Raw genomic sequence first — 26,421 nt, 5'->3', positions numbered from 1 at the left:
AAAGTTTCTTCGAATCCAAAAGAAACTTTGTACATACCCAACCTTAACCCCACCCCAAATCCTATAGTGTGCTCAAGCAGGGGAGTTGCTGAAGGGCGGCAGCCCTTAGACGTCTCACTTTGACGTCTCAGTTTGGATGCAGTATTGAAAAGGGGTTCATCCTGAGTATAAATCTCAGTTTGCGTATTGTTTGGTCTTGTGGGACGTCCGCCATTTTGAAAAACGTAATAGTCTCTACGAAAAGAAGTTTTTATACAGCACAACAAAATAAAACATTTTTTTTTGTAATAAATGCAATTTTGTCTTTTTTTATTCTCCAAAAGACACATTTTTTTAAACTACTTGAATCGCTGACTAAATAGTATATTATTTTTTTTTATATTTTTACTCAAATAATTTTTCTAAAAAACTATTTTCCGACAGGTTTCTCACAAAATGAACGATATATGTATGGCTATACTGAATTCGACATTTTCAAAATTAATAAATCAAATGGTTAATCGTTTCCAAAATATCAAAGCCAAGATGCCACGCCGTGAATCTGCTCGCAGAAATCATCCCCTTGCATGTGAGTGCGATATTATCGAGACCTGTTACATGAGGTTATCTCTTTTACAAATGACTTTCGGTAAACATATCGAACGAAAGCATTGTTGCTTTTTCCCAGGAGGAGTAAGTTAATCCATCTCCTTTTTAAAATGTTATTTGCTTATAAATCAATTTTCTTTACAGATTTTAGATGAAGTTTACAATGTCTTGAGTTATATTCGAAACACATCGAGGCTGGAAAAACCTTATCGTGTAACTGATGAATTATTTGATCTTTCTACAATGGCCATGGAGTACTTCAAGGACCACATTGAACCAAATCTTCCCGACATTGCTTATTTTAATAAGGACTTTTTTAATTTGCCAAGCACCAAGAGACGTATGATAACCGACCACCGATGTGGTCTTTAAATGAATTAATAAGTTTTGGTCTTCTATGTTTTTCTCCACAGCAAGTAGCAGTTCGTTGAAGGTATCATCAGAATTGTCGGATAGCTCATCAAATTTGCCCTCACCTCCGCAGAGTAATATGGTTTTACGAAAAGGAATTCGTAAAATAAAACAAGGAATGAAGATGTACAATAACCAATTGTCGATGTTGCGTAGCGAGTTACGAAATTGCAAAAGAAAATCTTCGGAACAGGGAAAACAAATTGCTGAACAACAAAAACTTTTGGCTGAGCAACAAAAACAAGCATTGGAATATGCAAATCGCTTGGATGAAAATGATAAAAAGAACGAAGAAATGTCCAGAAAGTTTTCTACTTTGTTACAGGTATGAAAATTATGTTTAAAATTAAAGTTTTTTTCTGGAACCGGTATGATTTTTCGATTTCGATGATTTTTCTTTTTAAGTAATTAAAAATAGTACATTAACCTGTTTGGGTTAGAAATTGCCGCTATTTCCGTATTATTATTTGTTTAATTAAAATGAAGATTTTTTTAAACAAACAAATTTTTTACCAAAATGTTGTTTAAATTTCATAAATTAAATGATATGAAAAAATTTTATAAATTATTTAAGGAAAAAAAAAAACTATGGGAGTGAGGGACAGTTGACTTTAAATAAAAAAATAAAATGCGCGAATGGGTCGTAAGTTAAAGTAGCGTTCTTTGGCAGGTACCTTTAATAACGGTTCAAGAAATGTTTTTTTTATTAAAAAATTGGTTTTTTTTTAATCGATGATTGAACAGTAAGTATACGGGGTGTCCCGTAATGAGATAAGAACATTTTAGGGGATGATTCTTAGGTAAATTCTAAAAGTAACTCTCTATCTGCAAATTTGATAGCCTTTAGCGATGATTTAAGAAAACGCTTACTTTGGTATGTCTTTACTCTTGTTAATATTAATATCTCCGTTAATACTTATGATATAAATTTCAGTAATGTCTTGATTTTTAGAAGAAATTCTATTCTTTGTTACTTTAAAAAATGTTAATATCTTTTTTTATTGTTCAGATTTTAATGTTTTAATGTTTGTACAAAATGGCCCTAACGTTTTTACTTTGTTTTTTTTTTTTAAGCTAAATTTACAGTTGATTGTCACTGTGGTTGTTTTAAATATTAATTCTGCCGTTTTTGAAAAAAATTTACTTTTCCATTTCCGTTAGGCAGCAACCGTTAGTTTTGGTCCTAAAACAAATTCAATTTTTCCTTTAGGGAATCATCCAAAACTTAAAATTGAAAACTTCAATCGTTTGGACGATCACGTTTTCGCTTTATTTTTTTTGCTTCATGGAAGACGAAAATCGTCTAAACGTACACGCAAAAACGTTGACGTTTGGACGATAGCGAAATACCTCACGTTTTCCATACTTTAATACTCAATTAATGTTTTTTTTTTATTATTTCAAGTTTGATCAAACGTAATTTGTTATTGTTTGTTATTGAAAAATAAACATCACATGGTGGTTGAATGAATGTGTGTGGGGGAAAGTTGCACTGCGACCTTAAAGGTCTATTGTGCCCCCAAATTTTGCTGCAATTTACTACTTACAGTACGGTCTCCAGTTTGATACTTTTTAGGTATTTGATTAACTGGAGTATTTCTATCGACTGTAGATCTTTACTTGTTACCTGGTGCTGGCCCAGGTGTCTGTGTTGGTGGTGCATTAGTGCTTCACAGTTGCCCAGTATGTGTTCTGGTGTCTCTTCATTATTGTTGCAGAATCTGCAGGTGGCACTGTCTCGCAGGCCAATGTTGTTGAGGTGTTTTCTCAATTTGCAGTGGCCTGTAAGGATCCCTGTTATTATTCTCAGGTTGTTTCTACTCAGGTTAATGCAGGTTTTAAATCTTTTTTGGTTGTAATTCCCAAGTAGTGATTTTGCCTGTCTGAGTTTAGGAGTCTCTTTCCAAATTTTTGTACGTTTGGCCTCCTCATCGGTTTTTATCATTTGTTTGATCGTGCTGTCTCCAATTCCGCAATATGGTTCTGGGCCCATAAGAGGTGCGGTTGCACCTGCTTTTGCTAAGGAGTCTGCTACTTCGTTCCCTTGTACTCCAACGTGTCCGGGAACCCAGTACAGTGTTATTTTATTTGCCTTGCCAAGCTCGTTCAGCTTCTTCACACATTCCCATACTAGTTTGGAGTTAATGGCGTATGAGTTTATAGCTTTAAGTGCGGCCTGGCTATCTGACATGATATCAATGTTTTGGTTTTTGTATTTTCTATCGAGATTTCGTTCTGCGCATTTATCTATACCGTTGATTTCCGCTTGAAAAATGCTAGGAAACTGTCCCATTGGAATGGAAATTTTGGTTCTAGGCCCAAATATTCCTGCTCCAGTTCCATCAGCTGTTCTCGATCCATCAGTGTACCACTTGATGGCGTTTGCATTGAAAGTGTAGTTCGTGGATTCACTTACCCACTTTGGCTTGCTACTAAACTGTGTTTGAAAGTTTTTCTCAAAATTGTATTTCTTGATCATCAATCTCTTGGGATGTCAAGGAGGTTTTTAACTGTGGTGTTCGATGTTGAGTCCCTTTCTTTGAGACCAATACTCTTGCCCGTGCCAGTTCCCTCCTTTGCAAATCTCAAGATTGTTCTGTTAGCAGTACTACTTATTACTTCATGAAGTGGTGTTAAGTGGAGGATGACCTCCATTGCTGCTGTAGGGCAAGTTCTCATTGAGCCGGTAATGCATAAGCAGGCCAATCTTTGAACTTTGTTTAATGTCTTTTTAGTTGTAACTAGTTCGGTTCTTTTGTGCCAAACAACCGCACCGTAGGTGATAATGGGTCTCACCATCATGGTATACATCCACCGTAGGATATTTGGTTTACACCCCCATGATTTATTTGCCAGTCTTCGGCATATCATAAGGGCTTTTGTGGCTTTCCCGACTGTTATTTCTAAGTGTTTATTCCAGAGGAGTTTAATGTCTAGTGTGATACCTAGATATTTTACCTCTCTCTTTAGTTCAATGACCTTACCAGCTAGCTGGATAGGTCTGATATGAGGCAAAAGCCGTTTCCTTGTGAATGGTACAATTGTAGTTTTTGCTGGGTTGATATTTAGCCCCACCGTTAAACACCATTTACTTGTAGCTGAAAGTCCTCTTTGGATGATATCGCAAAGGGTCTCCTCGAACTTCCCGTAGGCGGTTATTACAATATCGTCAGCAAAACCAAGACATCGAATACCCAGGGATGTAAGATAATTAAGTAAGTAATTAAGTAATTCATCCACTACAAGGCTCCACAGCAAGGGTGATAAAACCCCTCCCTGTGGACATCCTCTTGTTGTGATGATTTTCTGTGTTGTTACACCTGTAGTTGCCTCTGCCGTTCTTGTGCTCAACATTTTCTCAATTCATTTTGTAATGGTGGGCGGAAAACACTTTCTTACAAGAGCCTTAGATACTGATTCATGAGAGGTGTTATCGAAGGCCCCCTCTATATCTAGGAAGGCGCATAGTGCAGTTTCTTTAAAATTTAATGTTTTTTGTACGGTGTTCGTTAATTCGTAAAGAGCGGTTTCAGTTGACTTACCTGCCCTGTAGGCATGTTGGCGACTATTCAGAGGCATTTTTATGAGTACTTCTGATCTTATGAAAAGATGTTAAGCTTATTGGCCTGAATGACTTTGGATGGGTTGTATCCTTCTTCCCTATTTTGGGAATGAAGATTACTTTAGCTCTTCTCCACAGGCTTGGTATATACCCAAGTGCTACGCTGCTTCGCAGAATGCTAATTAGCTGTGGCATTAATTCTTCTTTACCTCTTTGTAGAAGTGCGGGAAAGATGCCATCCACTCCGGGTGACTTGAAGGGTTGAAAGGTATTTATTGCCCATTCAATCCTATTTCATGAACAGATAGTTGAGGCTATCTTCCAGTCTTCACGATTAGGCATAGGAGGTATTCTCTCTATTTGGAGGCCTATCAATGGAGAGCTTCCCGGAAAATGAGTGTTTAGTAACAGTGTTGACTTTTGCTCTTCGTTTTCAGTAAAACTGCCGTCTGGTTTACGCAGAGCTAGCGATTTTATAGTTTTTTCTTTTGCTAGTACTTTATGCAGTCTTGCTGCAGCAGGAGTGGAGGAGATACTCTCACAGAAGGTCCTAAAACTGTTTCTTTTGACTCTTCTTATTTCTTTGCTGTAATTAGTCAGTTCTGTTCTGTAATGATTCCACTCTCCGGTTCTTTTCGCCTCATTAAAGAGTTTTCTTACACTGGATCTTAGCTTTGACAGATTTTTGTTCCACCAAGGTGCATCTTTCTGTCTTTTCATGGGCTTTACAGGGCAACTGAGTTCGAACGCCTCATTTATTGCCCCACTGACCTCATTAACTATTTGCTTCAAATCATAGTGACTTGTTGTCGTTCTAGCTGGACCAATTTGTTCAAGATTGCTCTTTAGAGCAGTTTTGTAGATATTCCAGTTTGTTTTTCTTGAATTTCTTCTAGAGGTATTCTCTGTTTGAAGGCCTTCAAGGTTAAACGTTATGATTCTATGATCAGACAGTGAGGGTTCGTTGGAAACTTTCCATCCCTTATTAAGCTGCTTACATTCGGGGTTCCGAATGTCAAGTCTAACACTTCATTTCTAGTTCTAGTTACAAAAGTTGGGGTATTCCCTACATTGAATGTATCTAGATTTTTTTCGATAATACAATTTAAAAGGTACTCACCCCTTTGATTAATATCGGAACTACCCCACGTTGTATGGTGAGCGTTGGCATCGCATCCAACCAACAACGGTAGTTTTTTATTGTTGCAGTAGTCAACCAGCTTCTGTACTTCAGCGGGCGGTATGTCGTCATCATCACCGGCAAAGTATGCTGCAGCTACAACCATCGTGCAGGGATTGTCCTCGATGTATATCTGGGCTTGTATTGGAACAAGGTCCCGCGTCATAAATTCTGAAAGACATATAAAATTTATATTATTTCTGATCATTATGCATGTTCTGGGCGAGGTGCTTCTCGTTACCCATATTAAATTGGAGTCCTTACTTGTTAGGCCCCTTACTTGACCCCCGTTAATCCAGGGTTCTTGGATCAGCACTAAACCCAGGTTATACGCCGTGAATTTCCTTGCTATGACAGCCGAAGCCGCTTTTGCATGGTGGACGTTAACTTGGGCTAGCCTGGCACTGATCCCGCGTCCGGTCATTTTGTTTACAAAATGGGGGCCAATGCCCCTTGATCTGCAAGCAGATGTTCTTCCTCCTCTTCAGTTGGAAGCGCTTAATCAAGGCTCACTCGTGAAGGAGAGAGGTCCATGCCCTCATCTTCTCCGTTCACTGAGCCTTTATCCATCTCGGCATCTTGGTTTACCTGTACTACTATTGGAAGACTTGGAGGGGGTCGTGGTGGTAAGGGAATAGGATTTATTGAAGGGGGGGTTTTTAGGATTTGGTTGGTAGTTAATTTTTGGTTACTCTAAAAAAAATTAAAAAGAAGATTTTGTCCTTACAAACGAATGTATTATATTTACAAATGCAGTGCATGCATATAAGATACAAACCTTTTTTAATACGAGAATGTAATGTAAATTTAAAATATACTAGTTTTAAGATATGTATATAATAAGTGTTTAACGTTAGTCCTTAACGCATTTAATAAATAAAAAAATAGCTTTTTGGCACATTACTCCTGAATGACCCTGTATATAAAAGTTTTCATATCCTTAGAAGTCGTCTTAGTCTAGGTCTTGGTGACTTAGTATTGTATTCAATGGGCCTTAATAATAATCAAACGCTAGTGTCGACTATTAGCCAATAAACAATTTAACCCTTTCACTAACTTAGTCTTTTTAAACACATTATGTTAGTACACATGAACATTTTGATCTCATATTAACGTTTATGAATATTATTATAAATAACTAGCTGACCCGGCGGACTTCGTTACACCTCCTTTGCTATTAACTTCCAATTTTGGAGTGTGTCAATCTTTTCCAAAAAAAAAAAATCGCGTCACAACATCAAACATAGGTCTTTATAAATAAAAGAATGTGTTTTTTGAGTTCTATTGATCGCATTATCAAGATTGATGTTTGTAGGCTTAAAGTTTCTGTATTTAGAATATGAAAGAAATATTACGAATTTAGGCTATTCATATGAGTTGGAAAACTAACTTTTTTGAACCCCTTGAAAACAATATAAAGCCAGGACTTGAAAAAATCGTACAAAAAAATTGGAGTGGATCACCCTAACCATTTAGTGGTATGAAAATAGATGTTGGCCGATTCTTAACTTACCCGATGTACCCACAAAATTTCATAAAAATCGTTCCAAAAATATATAAAAAAATTTTTGGTTGGACCACCCTAACCATTTAGTGGTTTGAAAATAGATGTTGGCCGATTTCTAGTCTTACCCGATATACCTACAAAATTTCATAAAAATCATTCCAAAAAAAATAGAAAATTTTTTGGTTGGACCACCCTAACCATTTTATCATTATGAAAATTCATGTTGGTCGAATGGCCGATTCTCAGACTTCTCGCCTTACACAAACAATTTTGAAAAGATCGTTCGAATAAGATATAAAAAAATTTGGCTGCACCACCCTAACAATTTAGAGGTATGAAAAATAGATGTTGGCCGATTCTCAGACCTACCCGATATGTGTACAAAATTTCATAAAAATCGGTTAAGCCGTTTCGGAGGAGTTTGGTAACAAACACTGCGACATGAGATTTTTATATATTAGAGATATTATATACTTCTCACAGATTTGTTCAAAATTTTCGCCTATTTAAAGAAGCATTCGTTTTGGTATTAGAGACTTTTAATTTAAACAACAGCCGTCGTTTAACATTCATTTTATAAAATCCAATATTGCACCCAAAAACGTATAAATTCTTCGAGACCTATTTAGCTATCTTTTTTTTTAACGATTTAACGATATTTTTATTGAACAGTTATTATATATACAATTTGCTTAAAGCTAGTTATCTAAAAATGTACATTGGGGGCCTAACGTTTTTACATTGTTTTTTTTTTTCTAAGCTTAATTTACAGTTAATTGTCATTGTGTTTGTTTTAAATATTAATTCTGTTGGCAGCTTCTTAACTCAGGTTGTTCAGGTCCGGTTGTCATTGTGAACGTTGGATTAAGGAGAGGTGAGGCTTTCAGCCATGATAGTGAGCTGACCCAGGATCAGCGTAGAAGGGGATGTTCTCTTCGTCGTTGGTTGATATCAAATCCTCATCCAAAAGTTCCTTAGCTTCTAAGTACCGCTGGTTAGGATGTCTTGGCTGGTTCATGATTCTTCCCATTATTGGGTTAGGGTGGTTGGTCAGGTTCTGTACTCATCTTCTGCTTGATTGGATAAGATATTTGTCGAGTTTTATAATTTTGGCTTCTTCATACAGTCTCTTGTTGCTGACGTGTTTCCTGTGTATCCTATCGTAGTGCATGCCTGTACAGATCCTTAAGATCTTCCTCTCCAGTATTGCTAACTTGTTTAGATGGGTTTTTGTCACCGTGAACCAGATAGGAAAACAGTAGGTGATGATAGGCCTGATGAGCTGCTTGTTTTTGATTGATTTGTTTATTAATTATAATTATAACTATAAGTATTTACAATCTTATGTTAATATAAATTTCAATAAATTATGTAAACATTTTGGTTAAATTTAAAGATTAGTGAAAATTGTTTTTTATATGAATAATAACAAGTTTTTTAAATCGATGGAAATTAGTTTCTTCTTTAATCTCTCGGGGTAGATAAAACACCTCCTTGGACTAGGACAATGCACACTGCCGCCATCGACTATTAACAACTTATTTAAAAACAACTCCATTATATCAATTTTAAAATCTCCATCTTTTGAAAATATCTCTATTATTTATGAATTTGTTAAATTAATAAAAAAACCTTTATAATTTAAATACATACCTATATAACTTTATGAATAACTTAACTAAGTATTATAATTTTCCATTATTTTTTCTCTAAAAATTATATTTAGCTTTTAAGTAAGAGCCGCTAGTCCCTGCAGCTTGTGCTCTTTATAAATATTAACATTGTAATTTAAATTTGTAATTATTCTGTTAATAAATAATAATAATAATAATAATAAATAGATGAACTCTTTGATACATAATTGATCTTTGAGTGCTGCTTCTGTTGTATCTTTCGAGTCGGAAATCATTTGCGGATCTTAGGTTGTACGGTTGAGATTCACCAACAATCGTTAAGTTTTCATTAAGATACTCTGGAAAGATATCATATTTTATATTAAAAACAAATATCAAAACTTTAAACATAAGACGTTGATTGACATTTAACCACATTAAGGACTGTAACATGTAAACAGAAGGTGTACAAATATTGCACTTAAGTATGACTCGCATTGCCTTATTTTGTAGAGTTTGAAGTCTATGTTTTAGGTCTATATTGCACATATATAGGATTGTTGCACAGTAATCAAAATGAGGCAACACAATCGAATTAAAAATCATAGTCGCATTTTGGAAGCTAAGTCTATTTCGGATTCTTCGTAAGAAACCCACTTTTTTGCTTATCTTTGCACATATATAGTTTGAATGTTCTTTGAAATTCAGGTCCTTATCAATCCAAATACCTAAATATTTTATTGATATAACCTGTTCGATATTTTCACCATCGATTTCTAGGTTAATGGACTCATTATAATTAAGTGTCATAAACTTGGTTTTTGAAACATTTAATTTTAGGTTGTTCATGCATAGCCACATATAGATGTTGTTTAGATCTTCCAAAATCTTTGCTTTAACGTCACCTCCGTAAAGTTCTTAAAATCTATATAAAGCAATGTATCATCAGCGAAAATCACACATTTACCCCATTTTAACACTGAGGTTATATCGTTGATGTATAGCAGAAATAAATCTCCTCGTAGGTTTGATCCCTGGGGCACCCCAATATCAACTGATTTTTCATCAGATTCTGCTTCCATTATTTTAGTAGTTTGCGTTCTTCCATTTAGATAAGACTCGAACCACTTTTTCTCGTTTCCTCTAACTCCATACTGTTCCAATTTGCTAATAAGGATCTCTCGGTCAATCATTTCAAAAGCTCTCTTTAGGTCCAAAAATATGGCTACAATTTTTTTAGCGATTTAGGGAACACGCCGGAATTTAGAGATTCGTTTACTATATTTAGAATGTCATTTCCAATTAAATCGTAGTTTTCTAAAAAAAATAGCAGCGTTATAAGCGTTAATATCTTTTTTATTGTTCATTTCTCTTATAACTTTTTTAAGTTCATTATGGTGCAAAGCACTAAAACAGAAAGGGGTTTGGACAGGGATAATATTTGAAACATATGGAACATGAAGTATAGATCTATTAATTTCAACAGCACTGTCAACAAAAAAGTTGTTAAGGTATTTAACTATTGCACTTGGGTTTCTTATTATTGCACCATCTATTTCTATTTTTGAGATTTCTTTGTTTTCATTTCCTATACTAAGTTTTTTATTGCACGCCAGAGTCCCTTTTGATCACATTTTTTTGAAGCTACTATTTGTTGCACATATATGTTTTTAGCCTTATTAATACTATGTTTATACTTATTTCTAATCAGTCTATATACGTTCCAGTCTTCAGTTCTCTTTGATATCACAGTTTTGTTGTATGCATTGATCTTGCTATAATTTAAGGAATTAAGTTCATCGTTGTACCATGGTGCAGAGCCCTTGTTATTAAGAACTTTAAAACAACTCATTCTGTTCATAATGTTTTCTAGTTGTGCGCCTATTTATTTATTTATCCTCTTAGTTAAATCCTTGTCCTTTGATTGGTTTTTGATTGCAATAGATACGGTTTCATGGTCAGTTATTTTAATATCCTTAACAACTTTTGCTTTAACTATTTGACTATCACAATTTGTAACTACATAGTCAATGAGTGTTTCGAAGTTATTCTTGTGGGTTCATTGACAATTTGTAAAAATTGATTATCATTAAGAAATTTAGTTATCTTATTTTTTTCACTTGATGTTTGTAGATAATCGATATCAAAATCACCTATTATTATTATTATTTTATCTGTTTCATTAATTGATCTTTCCAACCATGTCTCAAAGTTATCCATGAATGTAGTAACTGAAGAGTTTGGAGATCTATAGATTCCAACAAAAACGAATGGGATGTGATGGAACCAAATCTTTACTGCGATTATCCACATACAATAGTCAATACTAAAGGTACCTAACTGTTCAAATTGTAAATTTCGTTTTATGTAAATTAATACTCCACCAGTATGTCTTGAGTTTGAGTCACAATAAACAACACTATAGTTTTGTAAAGTATATTCAGATTTTTCAATCTCATTTGTTATACAGGTCTCAGACAGTACAAGTATATCAGGGCTTTTGTTTGAAACAAGGATCTCAATTTCACTTAAATTACTTAGTAAGCTTTGGGAATTAAGGTATATGCACTGAATTACTTTGTTTGATTGCTAGTAGAATTTTTTTCGGCTTCTACTTTTCGTTGTTATGTTAAACACCTATGATCAAATGAATTATGGTTTGTTTGAAGGGATAATGCATGATTTTGATTAGCATAGGAACAATTTACACATTTTGGGATTTCATTTTTGTTTTCACATTCAATAAATTTATGCTCTCCAGTACAATGTGAACAAGTTTGATGACGTTTGCATTGGCTTGAATGATGGTTGAAACCTAAGCACTTGTAACACCTTTTGACGTAAAGTGCTTCAAGCACCCTATATTTACCCCAACCTACACCTAATCTTTCAGCTTGCATAATCTTTTTAAATGATTCAAATTTCACTTCAAAGATGGCATTGTACCTTGACTGGTTTCGAATTTTTTGTTCATATATTACCTTAAAAGCGATATCATCGAATTCTAAAAACTTATTTTTATCTTTTATTTGTTTAATCAATTCATCACCGGTATATTTTGTTGGCAGTCCAAACAATTTTACTCTAAAATCGCGAACCTTGGGAACCTCGACTTCATAGTGTTAACCCATTTCTTGTTCCATATCACGTTTTAATTTTTCAACTGATTGTTCATTTTCACATGATACCAAAACCGCTCCATTGCCTCTCGATTTGATTTGTGATACTTGAATTCCGATAGGATCAATTTTTTCTATCATTTCACTTTTTATTTTGTTTGCATCTTGGTTTCCCAATTTCGATTTTAAAATGACAACAGGCTCATGGTTTTTCAAATCTTTTAATTTTTCAGCATACGTTGGTCTCACTAACCGATTTCTATCATTTGCAACATGTTGCGAATTTTTGTTTACATTTTGCAATGCATCACTAAGTTCTTTCAGATTGATACTTTGATTATTAATCTTGTTGTCTAGCTCTTTCATTTTTGGAGTTACTTCTATAACGGGTCTGTTTGGGTTCTTTTTGGACAAAAATATGAAACCTGTCAAATTTTACGGAGTGGGGATGAAATCCTCTCAGAGAAAAAAAAATTGTGTAAAAGTACCCAAACGCTTTTAGCACAAAATTTTCTGCTACTTTTTCCACAACAACAAAAATGTAAACAACAACACCAATTGAAACAAAAATATAGAAACGAAAAATATCAAAACTTTTTGTATTGTTTTTAAAACACTTTTTTTTATTTAATTTTTCATAAAATATTTATAAAATGAAGCACTTAACCACTAAACCGCAATAAATAAATATAAAAGCACAAAACATAGCCATGCTTGTACTTTGCTTTGTTCTTAAAAAAATATAAACACGATTGAAAAAAAAAAAATAAAGAAATGAAAAATACTTAGGTAGGTACACCACTTTGTATTGTTTTTAAAACACTTTTTTATTTTTTGTTCATAAAATATTAATTTATTTTGAATATTACACCACTAAAACGCGATAAATAAAAAGAAAAACAAGAAAAAAGCCACACGGCCATGTTTGTAGTTTGTTTTGTTTATGTTGTGCGACAAGAAAAAATAAAGAAAAACAGAGAAAGCACTACGTTTGACAGATTTCAGATTTTTGTCCGATGAAATTTTCTGGGCAGAAATTCGCAAGAAGGGGAAATTTTTTTCTCTCTCGCGGCCATCTTTTTTGTGAAAAAATGCACAATTTCAGAGTACCCAAACAGGAATTGGGCTGAAAATGTTGAAAAAAGTTGAAATATTTCTGTTTTAGGCAGTACCCAAACAGACCTAACATTTACATTTATTGATTTGAGAGCATTTTTGCAATCTATACACAATACATATAAATACTGATTTTCTTCTAACGCTCTCAATATGTATTTGTCACCAATACAATGTTGATGAAAAACATGGCCACATGATCCACCACATTGAATTGTTGTAAAATTGCGCGTAGTTTTTTTGCATTCTTTACATTCAAGATTCATTTTTTTCCAATTTTCTTTGAACGTTTTTATTAAAAAATTCACTTAATATTATATTTTAACCAAAATGTAATTTTATTGTTATTTTTACTTTACGAAATAATTATTTTATAAGCCTCACAAGCATGCGCTGCACATCGGTTGGCTTAACACATATTTATGTACAGGAGAAGCTTTGTCTTTTGGCTGAGTCCGTTTCTTTTCCGCATAAGCGGATGACGGCTGCTGCTTGAGGGTTAAATCGGTTCTTCTCGAATTGTATTCCCAGATATTTGACGTTATTTTTTGCTGAAATTTGTGTTCCATCGGGTAGGCTTATCTCGATGTTCCTGCAGTTCCTGGCTGAGCGTATTCTTGGATTTCCTGGGGTGGCTGGTCGTCTAAAGCATATCAGTTCAGATTTGGCTGTGTCGTAAAGTCGTCTTTCCTTGCGGCTAATATGGGTGATTTCGACTTCGCGTACGTGAGAGAGTCGTCTGCAAACGAGAGATTCTGAGCTAATTCTGGTTGGGGCTGATCGGATGTGTAAATATTGAACAGGAATGGTCCTAGCTTCGATCCTTGTGTTAGCTATCTTTTATTTATTGACAATGTATTGACTTATAGAAAAAAAAAGAACAATTCCACCTACAGCTTCTGAGGATATGAAAACTATTATTAATATAAGCTGTTTAGGAAATATTGAATCAGGCATGATTTCAAATAGCTTTAAAGATTTTCAAACTGTGAAATGATTATCGTCTTTAAGATTCGTTTGTTGTTGAATAATCTTTCTATAACTAAATAATTTAAACATTTTACTGTATTAATATTGAACCACTATAAGAGTTTTTTATGAAGACAAACACTTTTCTTTCTTAGGAACTCAACAAATGTAAAACCGAACTTCAGTACTGGCGTTCCAAGAGTCCTGCCACGCCAATGTGTACGTCTTGTGGTCAGAAAATGACACCAATCGTCCCACCTGAAGATTACCAGGCTTTGGTTAATCAAGGTGTGAAACCTGAAGATATCAATTTGGACGAAACAGACGAGAGTGACACAAGTAGCAATAATTTGTCATTGAGTACCGAATTTGCTTTTCCCGATGAATCGACCACCGCCAAGTTGATTGCCGTTAATACGGCATCAAAGAATTTGAAACGTCACCATAGTAATTATAGTAGCAGTAGCAGCAGCAGCACCTGTATCAATAATACAACCAATGCTAATTCTCATGACAACCAGTTACAATGCAATATTACCAACTTGGGATCTACAAATGGCGACCTTTTGGCGGAAACTGACAATGCAATTGTCAAACGGAACACAGTACTTGCGTCCACATCGTCCAACAATATAAATGATCTCAATTTAGATATGCTGCGAAATGGCGCTAAAGCTGAAACTAGCAGCAGTGGGTGGTTTGCAACAGCAGGAGGAACTGCTAGCAGTAACGTTGGAATAACAGGATATCCAGCAAGTATGTTTTATGGATCAAGTGACAAGGCTGGAACATCGTCAGGAAATCCAGGCATAATAGTGGGATTATCGCCACCGTATGAAAGCAGCATCGGTGTTTCCGAGGATGGTGGACCCAACCAACAAGCAGCAGCAATAATCGCTGCAGATGTAACATCTCTAAGTATGCTGGCGAGTAATGAAACAAAGAAAGCACGAAGAGTACAAAAAGGCAGTAGGTGTCATAGTTTAAGTAATAGCAAGCGCAAATAAATACGTTAAAATAATTCTAGAGAGTGTGTATACAAACAAAACAAGAAAACATTTTTATTTTCAAATCATTACACAAAACAATTTAATTGAAGGAAAGTAAAGAAATTTAATTTTTAAGAAGAGTGTGCCCTGGAGCAGAGGACAAAATTGTTGATTACGTAGAATTTTTTTTATTTTTTTCTAGCACATACAATTTATCAAAATTGATTTTTGATATCATAAAATAATAATGAAGTAAAGAGAGTAAGTATTATATTATGCTCTACACATAAATGAAGCGATAAGTGATTTGTATCTCAATGTCCAAACAAATCATATTATATTTTTTTTTAATTATTTGTTCTTTTCTTTTAAGTAAATGAAGATATAAATTTATGTTATCTTAGCAATAGTACTTAAACAAAGAAATAAAAATAAATATTAAAACAAACAAATGAACAACAATGTGGTATAATGAACACAACAATTTCATTGAATCACTTGATAAATTTCACATATCTGTCTTCTACTTTATCTTTCCTTCATGAATAAAATGTGGATACATAAGTAAAATAATAAAATATATAAGAAATTTACGATTTTGTAATTTTTTTCTTTCTTTTGATTATGATTTTTTTCTTTTGTTTATTTGGGTTTTAACCATGCAACTTGTTCAATGTTATTAATTTTTTTTTGTGATGAATATTTATAAACAATAAAAATATTGAACACACATAGCGCTGAGATATATGTACATATCGCTGTTGAAACCTGGAAAGTGCGTTACTCAATTTTGAAACATTTTACAGGACAACATAAAAACTATTTTTATGGTATAAATATTACATGAAATATAAAGATTAACAACATCTTAAAGAACATATTTAAAAATAGGAGACAGCTAAAATTGAGCGACCCAAATATCAATTTGAGACACACTGGGTTTATCCACTTTTCAGATTTTAAAGATCGTATGTACTTCCCTTTTTGCTGAGACAAGAATTTTGTTAATTTAAATGTTAGCTCTCGGATGTAATTTCATAGTTCAATTTGAGCCGTGGATCCATTAAAATAAATCATTTAAATTTTCCCAAAATCTATTCAATTTCAAAGAGTGGAAATTTATTTTTGTTTTCTTCATTAAGTTTTTCAAAAATCGAAAAAATTGTTTTCTTGTAACATTTTCATATTGGATTCTTTTCATAGTCTCATTACATTACGAAATAAAAAAAATTGAAATATAATTGAATATTGAAATATTGAATCACAGCAGAAAATCTAATATCTTTATTTTGCATATATTATTAACTCTCTTTTAAAAATGTAACAAATTTCATTGCTCTCTAAAACACAATCACAATTGAATAAAATAACTTGTTTTCATTATCATCCAGTAGACACACGACTTTTATGTTCTTACTCGTATTAGAATAAAATTAATTAAAATTAAAAAATAAATACTAAATGTATGTATATATTTTTATAACAACAAAAAATAAAAAAGAAGAAAAGCAAAGTTAATATATCATAGATTTTATGTAAAAATTAAAAAAAAAAGTATTTTTGACAACACAAAAAAAATCCTCTTATGTTTTATTAGTTTAGTTAGTGTAACATAACAGCATAATATGTGTGTTTGGGTGCACTAAAGAGTTATCTTTAAACAAAAAGAAAATAAATAATACAAAAATATTTTGTAAAATAATTATTTTAATATAATTCGTGTCAGAAAAGAAAAGCTAAAAATCATTATAAGAAAAATAAAAAAAATAACAACAAACATCACACAGTGCTGCACACTTTTCTTTGTATTTAAACAAAAATGTTTATTATATTTAGAACCTACAGTTTTTTCATCATATCCCCTATAAAAAAAATATATTTTAAAACAATATTATAAAACAAGATCAACAGTAATAGAGAATTTAGAATTTTCTTAATAGAAAGCTGGCAAGGCTGTGCAATAAAGCAAACAAAAATAACAATAAAACATACATTTCATTCAGCATAAAGAATATTTTTGTATTGTTTTTCTGACACTTTGAAATATTGCTGATTGCCTGCCTATTGGCATTGGAGATTAAACATTGCAGAATTTACAAAATAAATATAAAATGTGGGTGAATTCATAAACGCATCGTTGCTTATCCAAAACAACTTTTTGTATATCACGAAAACTACAAAGCATTATGTTTGCATCATAAATATTTTTGATGGAAAAGCATCCCGCGTTAATGAATTCAGTCATATATTTTATTATAGTTTTTAAGTTTCAAAAGAATTCTTAAAAATTCGTTTTGAAATAAAAAAACGATCTTGATGTTTTTAAAGCAATAAGCCAGTGCAAAAAAGGTAAGAAATTGAGTTTTATTAAAACTTCGAACTTTGCAGTCAAATGGCGATCGAAATGATTTTGTATGTGGCAATATGATATAGGGCATACAATTTTTTTTTTAAATTACATCTTAGATATTATTTTTTTAAATTTTTAATTACATAATAATTGAACTGAATTAAAACAAATTTGTACTGTAATTTTGTTTGTATATTAAAACAAAATCAAAATTTTACAGGAGAGACGAAAAAGTAAACAAACAACAGAGTAGTTGGGAAGAAACGCGCTGTGCAATTTATTGAATTGAATTTAAGTCTATTTAGAGTTTTCGGAATGACCCCAAATTTTCTGGGTTGCTCCGCTGACATATTTTCTAAAGAATGGCATTCAAAAGTCATTTTTGAAAAAAAAGTGGAGTTACGAGGTTTTCTTATGAGACCGACGATATGGGTAATTCCATGACAAATTGGACACGAAATTTGAACAAATTATTCAGGCTTTTTTACTTTTTCCAGTACCAAATCACTTAACAAATGACAACTTTTTATGCTTCTTCTTCCTTTTCTCGGCGCTGTCATGATCTCGATGTCGAGGGGATCATTACTATACCACGTCTCTGTTTCACATTAGTGATCCGCCTATAAGGTTCGCCGGGTTGACCTCAGAGCTCGGCGGCAGACTTTTATTTTTTCTTAGTAAATGGTTAAAATAAAAAAATAGTTTTACTTATTATAAAAGTAATAGAAATGCTACATTCATGGACATTATTTTCGTATCAATTTATATTTAAATTGACATCTACATATTTATTTATTGGAAAATTTTTCTTAATGTAAGATGAGTTACCATGGAATTACCCATATACGAAATCAGAAAATAAAGATAAGAGTTGATTTTTTTTCATATTTTTTTTCGACTTAAGCTACTCTTTGATATTGCTACAAACTAATTGTTCCCAATTTCACTGATGGACAGCGAAAATAGAACTTGAACCAAACCATATTTTTCTAAGGGATTTTTGTGTGCTGATTTCGAACCTGAAGTCAAAACTTCACTGGCACGCCATGTTTTTGAAATACTTCAATATTAAGTGGTAGAAAATGCGTTATGGGTCAAAATAATGGAGATGGGAAATTTCGAGAACCGAATTCTTAAAAAAAACCAACTTTGTTTTTTGATAAAAATTTCATCCTCAAATGTATATTTTTTAATTTACCACAAAACCTCAAAAATTAGTACTAAAAAAACGTTCCTCGAAATGATGGTTATCTCTTCAAAATGACTTTAGATAGTCCGGTCAAATTAGACTAAAATAAGGGGGTGAGGTTACATTAATTCCCAGCAAGCTGAAAATTGGTAGGATTGTTGGAAACACCATCATAAATTAAATCTAAAAAGTCCTCATCGATCCGAGGCCTGGAAAAAAATTTACAATGGGTCAAAGGTCACAAAAACTGGGTTTTCACGATTTTCAGCAAAAATATTCCCCTTAGACCAGAATATTTTTAAGAAAGTTGGCCACTTAGGTTTCCATAGATTTATTTTATACCACAGGTGTTTAAAATTTTTCATAAAATACTTTTTTTACATTTTGCATCAAAAAACAGATTTCAAAATTTTTTTTACGAAAATGTGCAATAGCTATGCAGTTTTTAAAGCCTTTATGTACTCATACAATTATTATAGAAAATGATAAAAAAAAGAAATAAATAAAATTCATTCATTCGTGGTTGTAGTGAACGAAAGCATAAGATGATAAAATTTAAAATACACTGAACGAAAAAAAGCCAATATTTTATGAACTGGTTGCGATAGAACTTTTTTCTATCTGTTTTTAGAACAGTCATAAGTGTAGCTATCAGCTGTTTTAGGGTTGTCCATTTTCTATTGCACACCCTGTATATATTCAGACATATTTTAAACAAAAATTCCCAGGGAAATGGTTTCGCGAGAAGGGCCGCAATCGGAAAAATGGCGAAAATTTTCATTTTTTTTTTGCTTTCCCATATTCTTAACCATTGAAGAACGAAATTCAAGCTAAAAAAATAATGAAATTTCAGGAACTTTTCAGTTAGGAGTTTTTTTCAGAATAGGCCTGATTATGACGATTACAACTCAACTTTTTGAATCGTTATACCTAAGAAACGGTGGGTCTTAGGAAAAAAAGTGTCATGACACTTTTTATATATAATAATCTGGTCTACAATTCTTGCATTGACAATATTTTGATAAGACTTACCGTTTTTGCTGAAAATCGTGAAAAAACAGTTTTTGTGACCTTTGACCCCCCGTAAATTTTTTTCCAGGCCTCGGATCGATGAGGACTTTTTAGATTTAATTTATGATGGTGTTTCCAACAATCCTACCAATTTTCAGCTTGCTGGGAATTAATGTAACCTCGGATGTCTAAATTGCCCGGACTAAGAGGTCTAGAAGCATTACACAGGTCTACAAGGTTTTTGGTGCCGAGACTAAGATATACTTTTCTGTAAGTTTTTGGTGTGCTGAACTCGAATCTGAAATCAGGGGGCCTATTACATAATACGAAACGAACGGCAAAACAACGATAGCCACGACAAACGATAGTCGCGACAAAAGCGACTACATAAAACGATAATGCATGGTTGAAAATATTGCCAGATAAAAATGAAAAAACAATTTTTTTTCAAGCGCATCCAACTTCACGACTATTAGTATCTGTCAAAAAATTGATAGAGAAACAACATCTTGAGTGGGAAAATATTTTTTTTTTACTTTTCTTGTGCAATTTAATAAAATTTTCTATTCAGAAACATTATAAAATTGGAGTTATGGACATATTTCTTGATTTCAACTATTTATTTTACAAGTTTAAAGAAGAAAATCATCTCTCCAAGAACTTTATCTCTGCCATTGCCAATTGGCCATGAAGATTGAAATCAATTGTTTGTTTTATTGTATGTTGAGTTGTGGTGCTTTAATAAAATAAATACAAATCGTTTTAATATTTGAGGATATTAATATTTTTTTATGTTTAAAAGAACATAAGCTCTTCCAACCCTCGATGTTTTTTTTTCCGGAGGTCCACTTCCATTGAGTTGATATGTCTGCCAAATTGGTCCAATTCCAATGTATTTTGGATTAAGCCTTGGCTTGGGTGTTTGGTAAATAATTCTTAGCTTTAACTTTAAGAAAATTCATAAGTTTTGTCTGTGTTTGCGGTCTATACAATATATAAAATATTTAATTATTTTCATTCTTCATTTCCAAATACAATGTAGTCATATTTTTTTGCCGAACAGGAATATCACTGGCAGACACGAAATTTTTTTTTGACAAAAAAAAAACAAAAAACTAAAGTTAAACCACGAATAAAAAATGTATTTATTTACATCTTCTCTTCCCATTATTTTTCTATTTCAATTATTTCAAGAGGAATGTCACTAGTAGACACAACATATTTTTTACAACAAAACCAAAACGAAAGCCAAACGACAGCAAAATGTCAGTCGTATTGAAAAAACGAGTATCGTTCAGCCTTAAACGATTATCGTTTTACGCAGTCGCGTGTCATCGTTTTTATACGATAATCGTTTTACGTAGTCGCTTTTCAACGATAACGAGCCGATTTAAACGATAATCGTTTTACGTAATAGGCCCCCAGAAATATCGGGTGCTTTCATAATTGCATGGTTGCTTTGTTTACATGCGGTCATTTGCGATCAGACTAATGTCAGAAAAACTATTTGCGCATGTATTTTACTTTGAATTTATGAACACTTTTTCTGATTTGGGTCTTTTGTCAAAAGTTTAAAGTTTCAATTGAGCCTCTTCTTCAAAAAAACCAATTCCATCCTTTAAGAAAAAAATCTTTTTTTTTAAACATTTCTCCAAATGTTTACAAATTTATTATATGCAAGAAATTCGCGGCTATTTTTGTTATTTTGACTTGAATTTTGAATTTCCATTCAAAATTTTGATAGAATTGAGAAATAAAGGAAAGCTGTATCATTTTTTGCATCACGTTTCTTCTTTCTTCAAGTTTAAATTCATTGCGCATGGGAATTTTTTCATTTGCACATTTGCGCTGCAAATATTTGCGTTTTACATTTATGAACACCTGACATTTGTCATTTGCATTAATGAAAGCTTTGCATTCGTCAGACTTGCGCAACCATGCATTTATGAAAGCACCCATCCTATCAGCTCCCGTTTTCGAAATATTACCGTTAGAAGATGTAAAAAAACTACTTTGAGGTTATGCTTTATGTGAAGAAAATTTTTGTTTTAATAAATTATAACGGTTTCTATAAGAAATATATTCCTTCTTTCAAGATATTTTAAAATCTTTTCGATATCTTTTTTATTGTTCGAGATATCGTCAGTTTTTTGGCTCATTCTAATGTTTCAAACAGATATCACGTTTTCATCTCCTTTTTGATAAAAACACACTTACTTCATTTCAAAATATCTCGGGCAGTAAAAAAGATATTGCAAAGATTTAAACAGTTCTTTAAAGAAAGAAAACAGATCTTATAAAAACCGTTAAGATTTATATTTAAAAAAAAAATCTCCAAATTACGGCATGACATCAAAAGTTGCTAAAAAACTTTTTATTTTGCATTTCCTAACGGTAATATTTCCAAAACTGGAACTGATAGGATATTTTTGACTCCAGAATCGAGTGCAACATAAACCTCCAGAAAAGTGTATTTTGGTTCATGTGGGAAAAATCTTGTTACCTTCAAAATAAGTCCAAATACAATTTTTTTTGAACTTTCTAACGGTAATATTTAAAAAACGAGAGCTGGTAGGAAATTTCTGACATCAGATTCGAGTTCAGCACACCGAAAACCTATAAAAAAGTATATCTTAGTCTCGGCACCAAAAAAAAAATTATATTTTGTTGACCAGTGTTATCAATGTGCAAAATCAAATATAACTTTATTTCTTGGTTCAGAGCCCGTTTTCTACAAAAAAAATGCTTTTATGCACGTTTGCAGGGTTGCCACAAAGTGCCCGATCGGGCCATTTGGCCCCTATTTTATAATTTGGCCCTTTGCCCGGGCCAATCAGAAATGGCCCACGAATCCAAATTTTAGTAGATTTATCTTCATATCGTGCTTAGTAATAATAAGAAGGCTTTACAAAATTAAATATAAATCATCACTATGCATCGAAACTACAATATGTTTAATGTTTCCACTACAAATAAATAGGTATGTATTTGTATACTCAATTCATTAATTTATCTCCTTTAGTAATTTGATTTTTCTCACGTCACGCATAGGAGTATTTCGATCACAAACCTGGACAAAATTATTTTTTAAAGTAACACAATTTGTTTTTGCTAAAAATTATTATTTATGCAATGAAATGATTTTTATTCAGCAAAACTTTAAGAACGCTTGTGATAAGAAAAACTGAAAAAATAGTATGAAATTTCATACACCCAAAATGTGAAAAATTAAAATATCTAAAGTATTAGAGCTTCTAGAAAGGAACCATTGTGATTTTTAGGCTTAGTGAATCCAAATGCATTAAGTTCAATTAAAAAATTTCTTAAAAATGTTAACAACCAGTAAATAAAAACGTAGGGCGTATGAGTGATTTTTACTAAAAGTGAAAATTTTATTTGCAAATTATTTTGTTAATCGCAAAAATTAGCACCCGAATTTTGATATTAAATTAAAAAAAAAAGTCAATGTTATCATAAATCTATGTTCTGAAGCAGAATATTACGGTAAACTATAACAAAGCACTTAGACTTAAAAAAAGCAATAAAAATATCTATATGTGGCAGACTCTTTTCTACTGTCATTTAACTGAACAAAAAACATGCCATTAATGCATTAAACATACAAAAAAAAATGAACACAATTTTAAATAAATTGTAGATATTTTGGCCCACACTTTTGTAAAAATTCCGAAATGGCCCTCTCTGCTTTTTTCTTCGCGGCAACGCTGCACGTTTGTTTCTTTTTTAATAGCTTTTTTTTTTTTATAAAAGTGTATATTACAGCCATGCTTAGATAGGATTTTGACTAAAAATACCCAAAAAATGCAGAATTATGTGTGTAAGACCACATTATTTATTCAGATTTCAAGAGCGTTCTTGGAAATGACGTTCCCGGAAATGACGTTTTAATTTATTTTTATTTTGTATGTCACAAAGTAAAACGAAATATTTTTGAGATTATATTTAAGTGGCCTCGATTTTTGATCATAATAGCACAAAATAAAAATTAGTCTAAATATACCCCAAAACAAGCGTTCCCGCTAAACTAAAACAATCTTATAACATACTTTAATATATTTACCGAATATCAACTTTAAAAACTGCTTGCACCACCATTTTTATGTTGTAGATAATTAAAATATTAAAACTAAGGCCGTGTTTAAATTGCGTTAAATAGTTAAATTTTTTTGCAGATTGTTTTTTTTTTTTTACTAAAAAGGAGTATCATGGCAGAAAAAAGGCAGAGAAAAATATTAAAGAACAAGCCATGCAGCTGAAATTCAATAGTAGGTTTTTTGGCACAGCTATCCGTATCAGCAGTGGGAGCTTCCATGTATTACAAATACAGCACCCAGGGCCCCTGTTATGTAACTTTATCACTGGCGATAAACGCTTTTGAATGTCTAAAAAAACCACTTTCTTCTATAAATAAAGCAAAAGTTTTTCATATTCCAAAATTATGAAGGAGAAAATATGATTTTGAACGAAATTTCTTTAATTTTGATGTTATTAAATGGATTTTAGGGTCGTTCAAAAATTGTATCGCCAGTGCTAAAAGTTACAGAACAGGGGCACAGGGGCGGATAATTCTAAAACTTAAATCTGGCTGCGGATAAGAAATTGACATTTTTTCGAGTAGGTATTGATACTCGATAATCGGAGGCTATGTTCGCAGAGTGCTTTAAAACACATACAATTATTTCTACATTTCATTTGGAAAAAAGAACTACAAAAATTGTTTTCGACATGAAGAAATAAGTTGCCTGCATCATTGCTTTTAATTTTGGGTGCAAAAACTGTCACACAATGAGTTTAAAAATTTTCACTTTTTTCAAATTTGTGAATCTGACAGCTAAAAGAGGTGGTAAAGGTAGGAAAAAGTGGACAAATCTCAAATTTCATGATCTATTTGAGACGGGTTGGGGTCAAAATTCTGCTTTTTAAAATTCTGTTTTTCAAAATCCTGCTTTTCATTTTTCTGTTTTACAAGATTCTGCAAAAAATTAAAAAAGGGTTTGGAAAATGTCAAAAAGCGCGCTCTTTTTAACATTTTCAATTTTTGGCAGAATTTTGTAAAATCATCTAGCAAAATTTGCTGCCTATTTGAGATTACTTACTTACAGTACTTTGTCAATTTCTTGTAATATTCATATTTTTTTTTGATAAATCAATAAATTTAAAAATATTCAGAAAAGATTTTTATAATAAATATCTTCTAAAAATAATAATTGAACTTTATTTAATTAGTCAAATAAAAATTGGTTTTTATTCTTAATGATAATGGATATAAAAACCTTCATGCAGAATTTGGTTCCGCTACCATAATTTGTAAAGTTTTTTCGGTAGTTAGCAACTGTTATAATAATATGGGTTGATAGATGAAGAACATATAAAACTTTTTTCAGAGACGTCAGATTGCCTTGATTTTAGATTTTTTGGAATCAGCATTAAAAAATACCTAGATATCATGTATCATATCTCAATTTCGCGCTTTGACCTTCAAAATCGCGACTTGCGGACATGAGATTTTCCTAGACTTTTGAAGTATGTTATAGAATGCCAAAACGAAGGTATTGAGCAAAAAAAAAATTCTATTAACATTCATTCCGAGGTTAAACCCTTATTTGACTGGATTGAATCACAGTTTACATGGTTGTCTTAAAAAAACTTTAACTTTTTTTTTATAGGTGTCGTACAGGTATGGTTGAGGCATATTTTTAAAGGCGAAATTATAAGCTTTCAAATAATATACAAATTTATAGTTGTCGCGATGGAAGAAAAAAAGTTTTTTTTTTATTTTGATGGAAATTGATTGCATTACAAAAATTCCAGTTTCTTTTCTAGATATCGTACAAACATGATTGAGGTGAATATTGAAAGCTAAAATAGTTAAATAAATATTGACAATGATTTTTTATGAAAATGATTTCAAGAAATTATTTTTGATAGGTACCTACTTTTTACAAAACTTACCTATAGGCTTTAGTTATGGTTTAATTCTTTAGAAGAAATATAAGGTTAATTTAGGGTTGCCAACTTTTTTAAGAAGGAATAGAGTAAATATTGATTTCAGAGACAAAAAAGAGTAGGTACATTTGAAAAAAAGAAGACTATACTCGAGAACAAAATAGTTAATATCGGGATAGCTATTAAAATAGTTAAAAAAAATAGCACGGTGTTACAAAAATGAGGTTTTAAAATATACGCGGGCGGAGACCTATCACGTTTTGTAGAGGTAGTCGCACTGATTACGAAATGGTATTTAAAAATTCCCTAACACCCCCAAAATCCGGAGTTAGGGGCAAAAAACTGTTTTTTTGACCTTCACCCATTGAAAAAAATCTAGCTTCGTCAAATTTTTACCCATTTTACCCATGGGTGAAAACTATATGTTTCTATGTCCGCTAGTTTTTGAGAAAAATGAAAAAATTTTCAAAATATTTTTTGTTATTATTTGTTTTTATTTTTCAATTTTCTTAACTAGGGGACATAGTAACATATAGTTTTCACCCATCGATAAGGAATCAATTGAGGCAGTTTTCTATGTGCGTAAATTTGTTATTAAAATTCACAGTCTGGACAAAAATAGTATAAAATGAGTTTTTTTTCGCCAATTTTTAACTTTGGAATCGATTATTTCAAAAACTATTGGTTATAATATATTGATTTAAAAATTAAAATTAAATGCCTTTTGGAAATGGTATCATTTATCACTGTAAGTGTTGCCGTTGTTTTTTTTTGTTTTGATATTTTTTTTTTAGAAAACTGCCCCTCCCACCTAAACGGGGGGAGATAGACCCCCCTCCTAAAGAAAAAA

General features: G+C 32.1%; 1 protein-coding gene across 4 annotated transcripts in view; it reads left to right on the top strand.

Moving 5' to 3' along the window:
- The window catches only part of LOC129907741 (uncharacterized), a 48,553-nt gene extending 31,487 nt beyond the window's left edge, over positions 1-17,066 (top strand). For all 4 annotated transcript variants that reach the window (XM_055984084.1, XM_055984085.1, XM_055984083.1 and 1 more), the window contains 4 exons: positions 424-672; positions 733-928; positions 1,002-1,324; positions 14,221-17,066. In XM_055984084.1, the coding sequence (XP_055840059.1) occupies positions 424-672; positions 733-928; positions 1,002-1,324; positions 14,221-15,072 (1,620 nt within the window). In that variant the 3' untranslated portion in view covers positions 15,073-17,066. The remainder of the gene's footprint in view (positions 1-423; positions 673-732; positions 929-1,001; positions 1,325-14,220) is intronic.
- The last annotated feature ends 9,355 nt before the right edge of the window (positions 17,067-26,421 follow it).

Source organism: Episyrphus balteatus, chromosome 1, assembly GCF_945859705.1.
Source record: "Episyrphus balteatus chromosome 1, idEpiBalt1.1, whole genome shotgun sequence".
NCBI lineage: Eukaryota > Metazoa > Arthropoda > Insecta > Diptera > Syrphidae > Episyrphus > Episyrphus balteatus.
The sequence above is the reverse complement of the archived record's forward strand: the minus strand, read 5'-3'. Positions and strand labels throughout refer to the sequence as shown.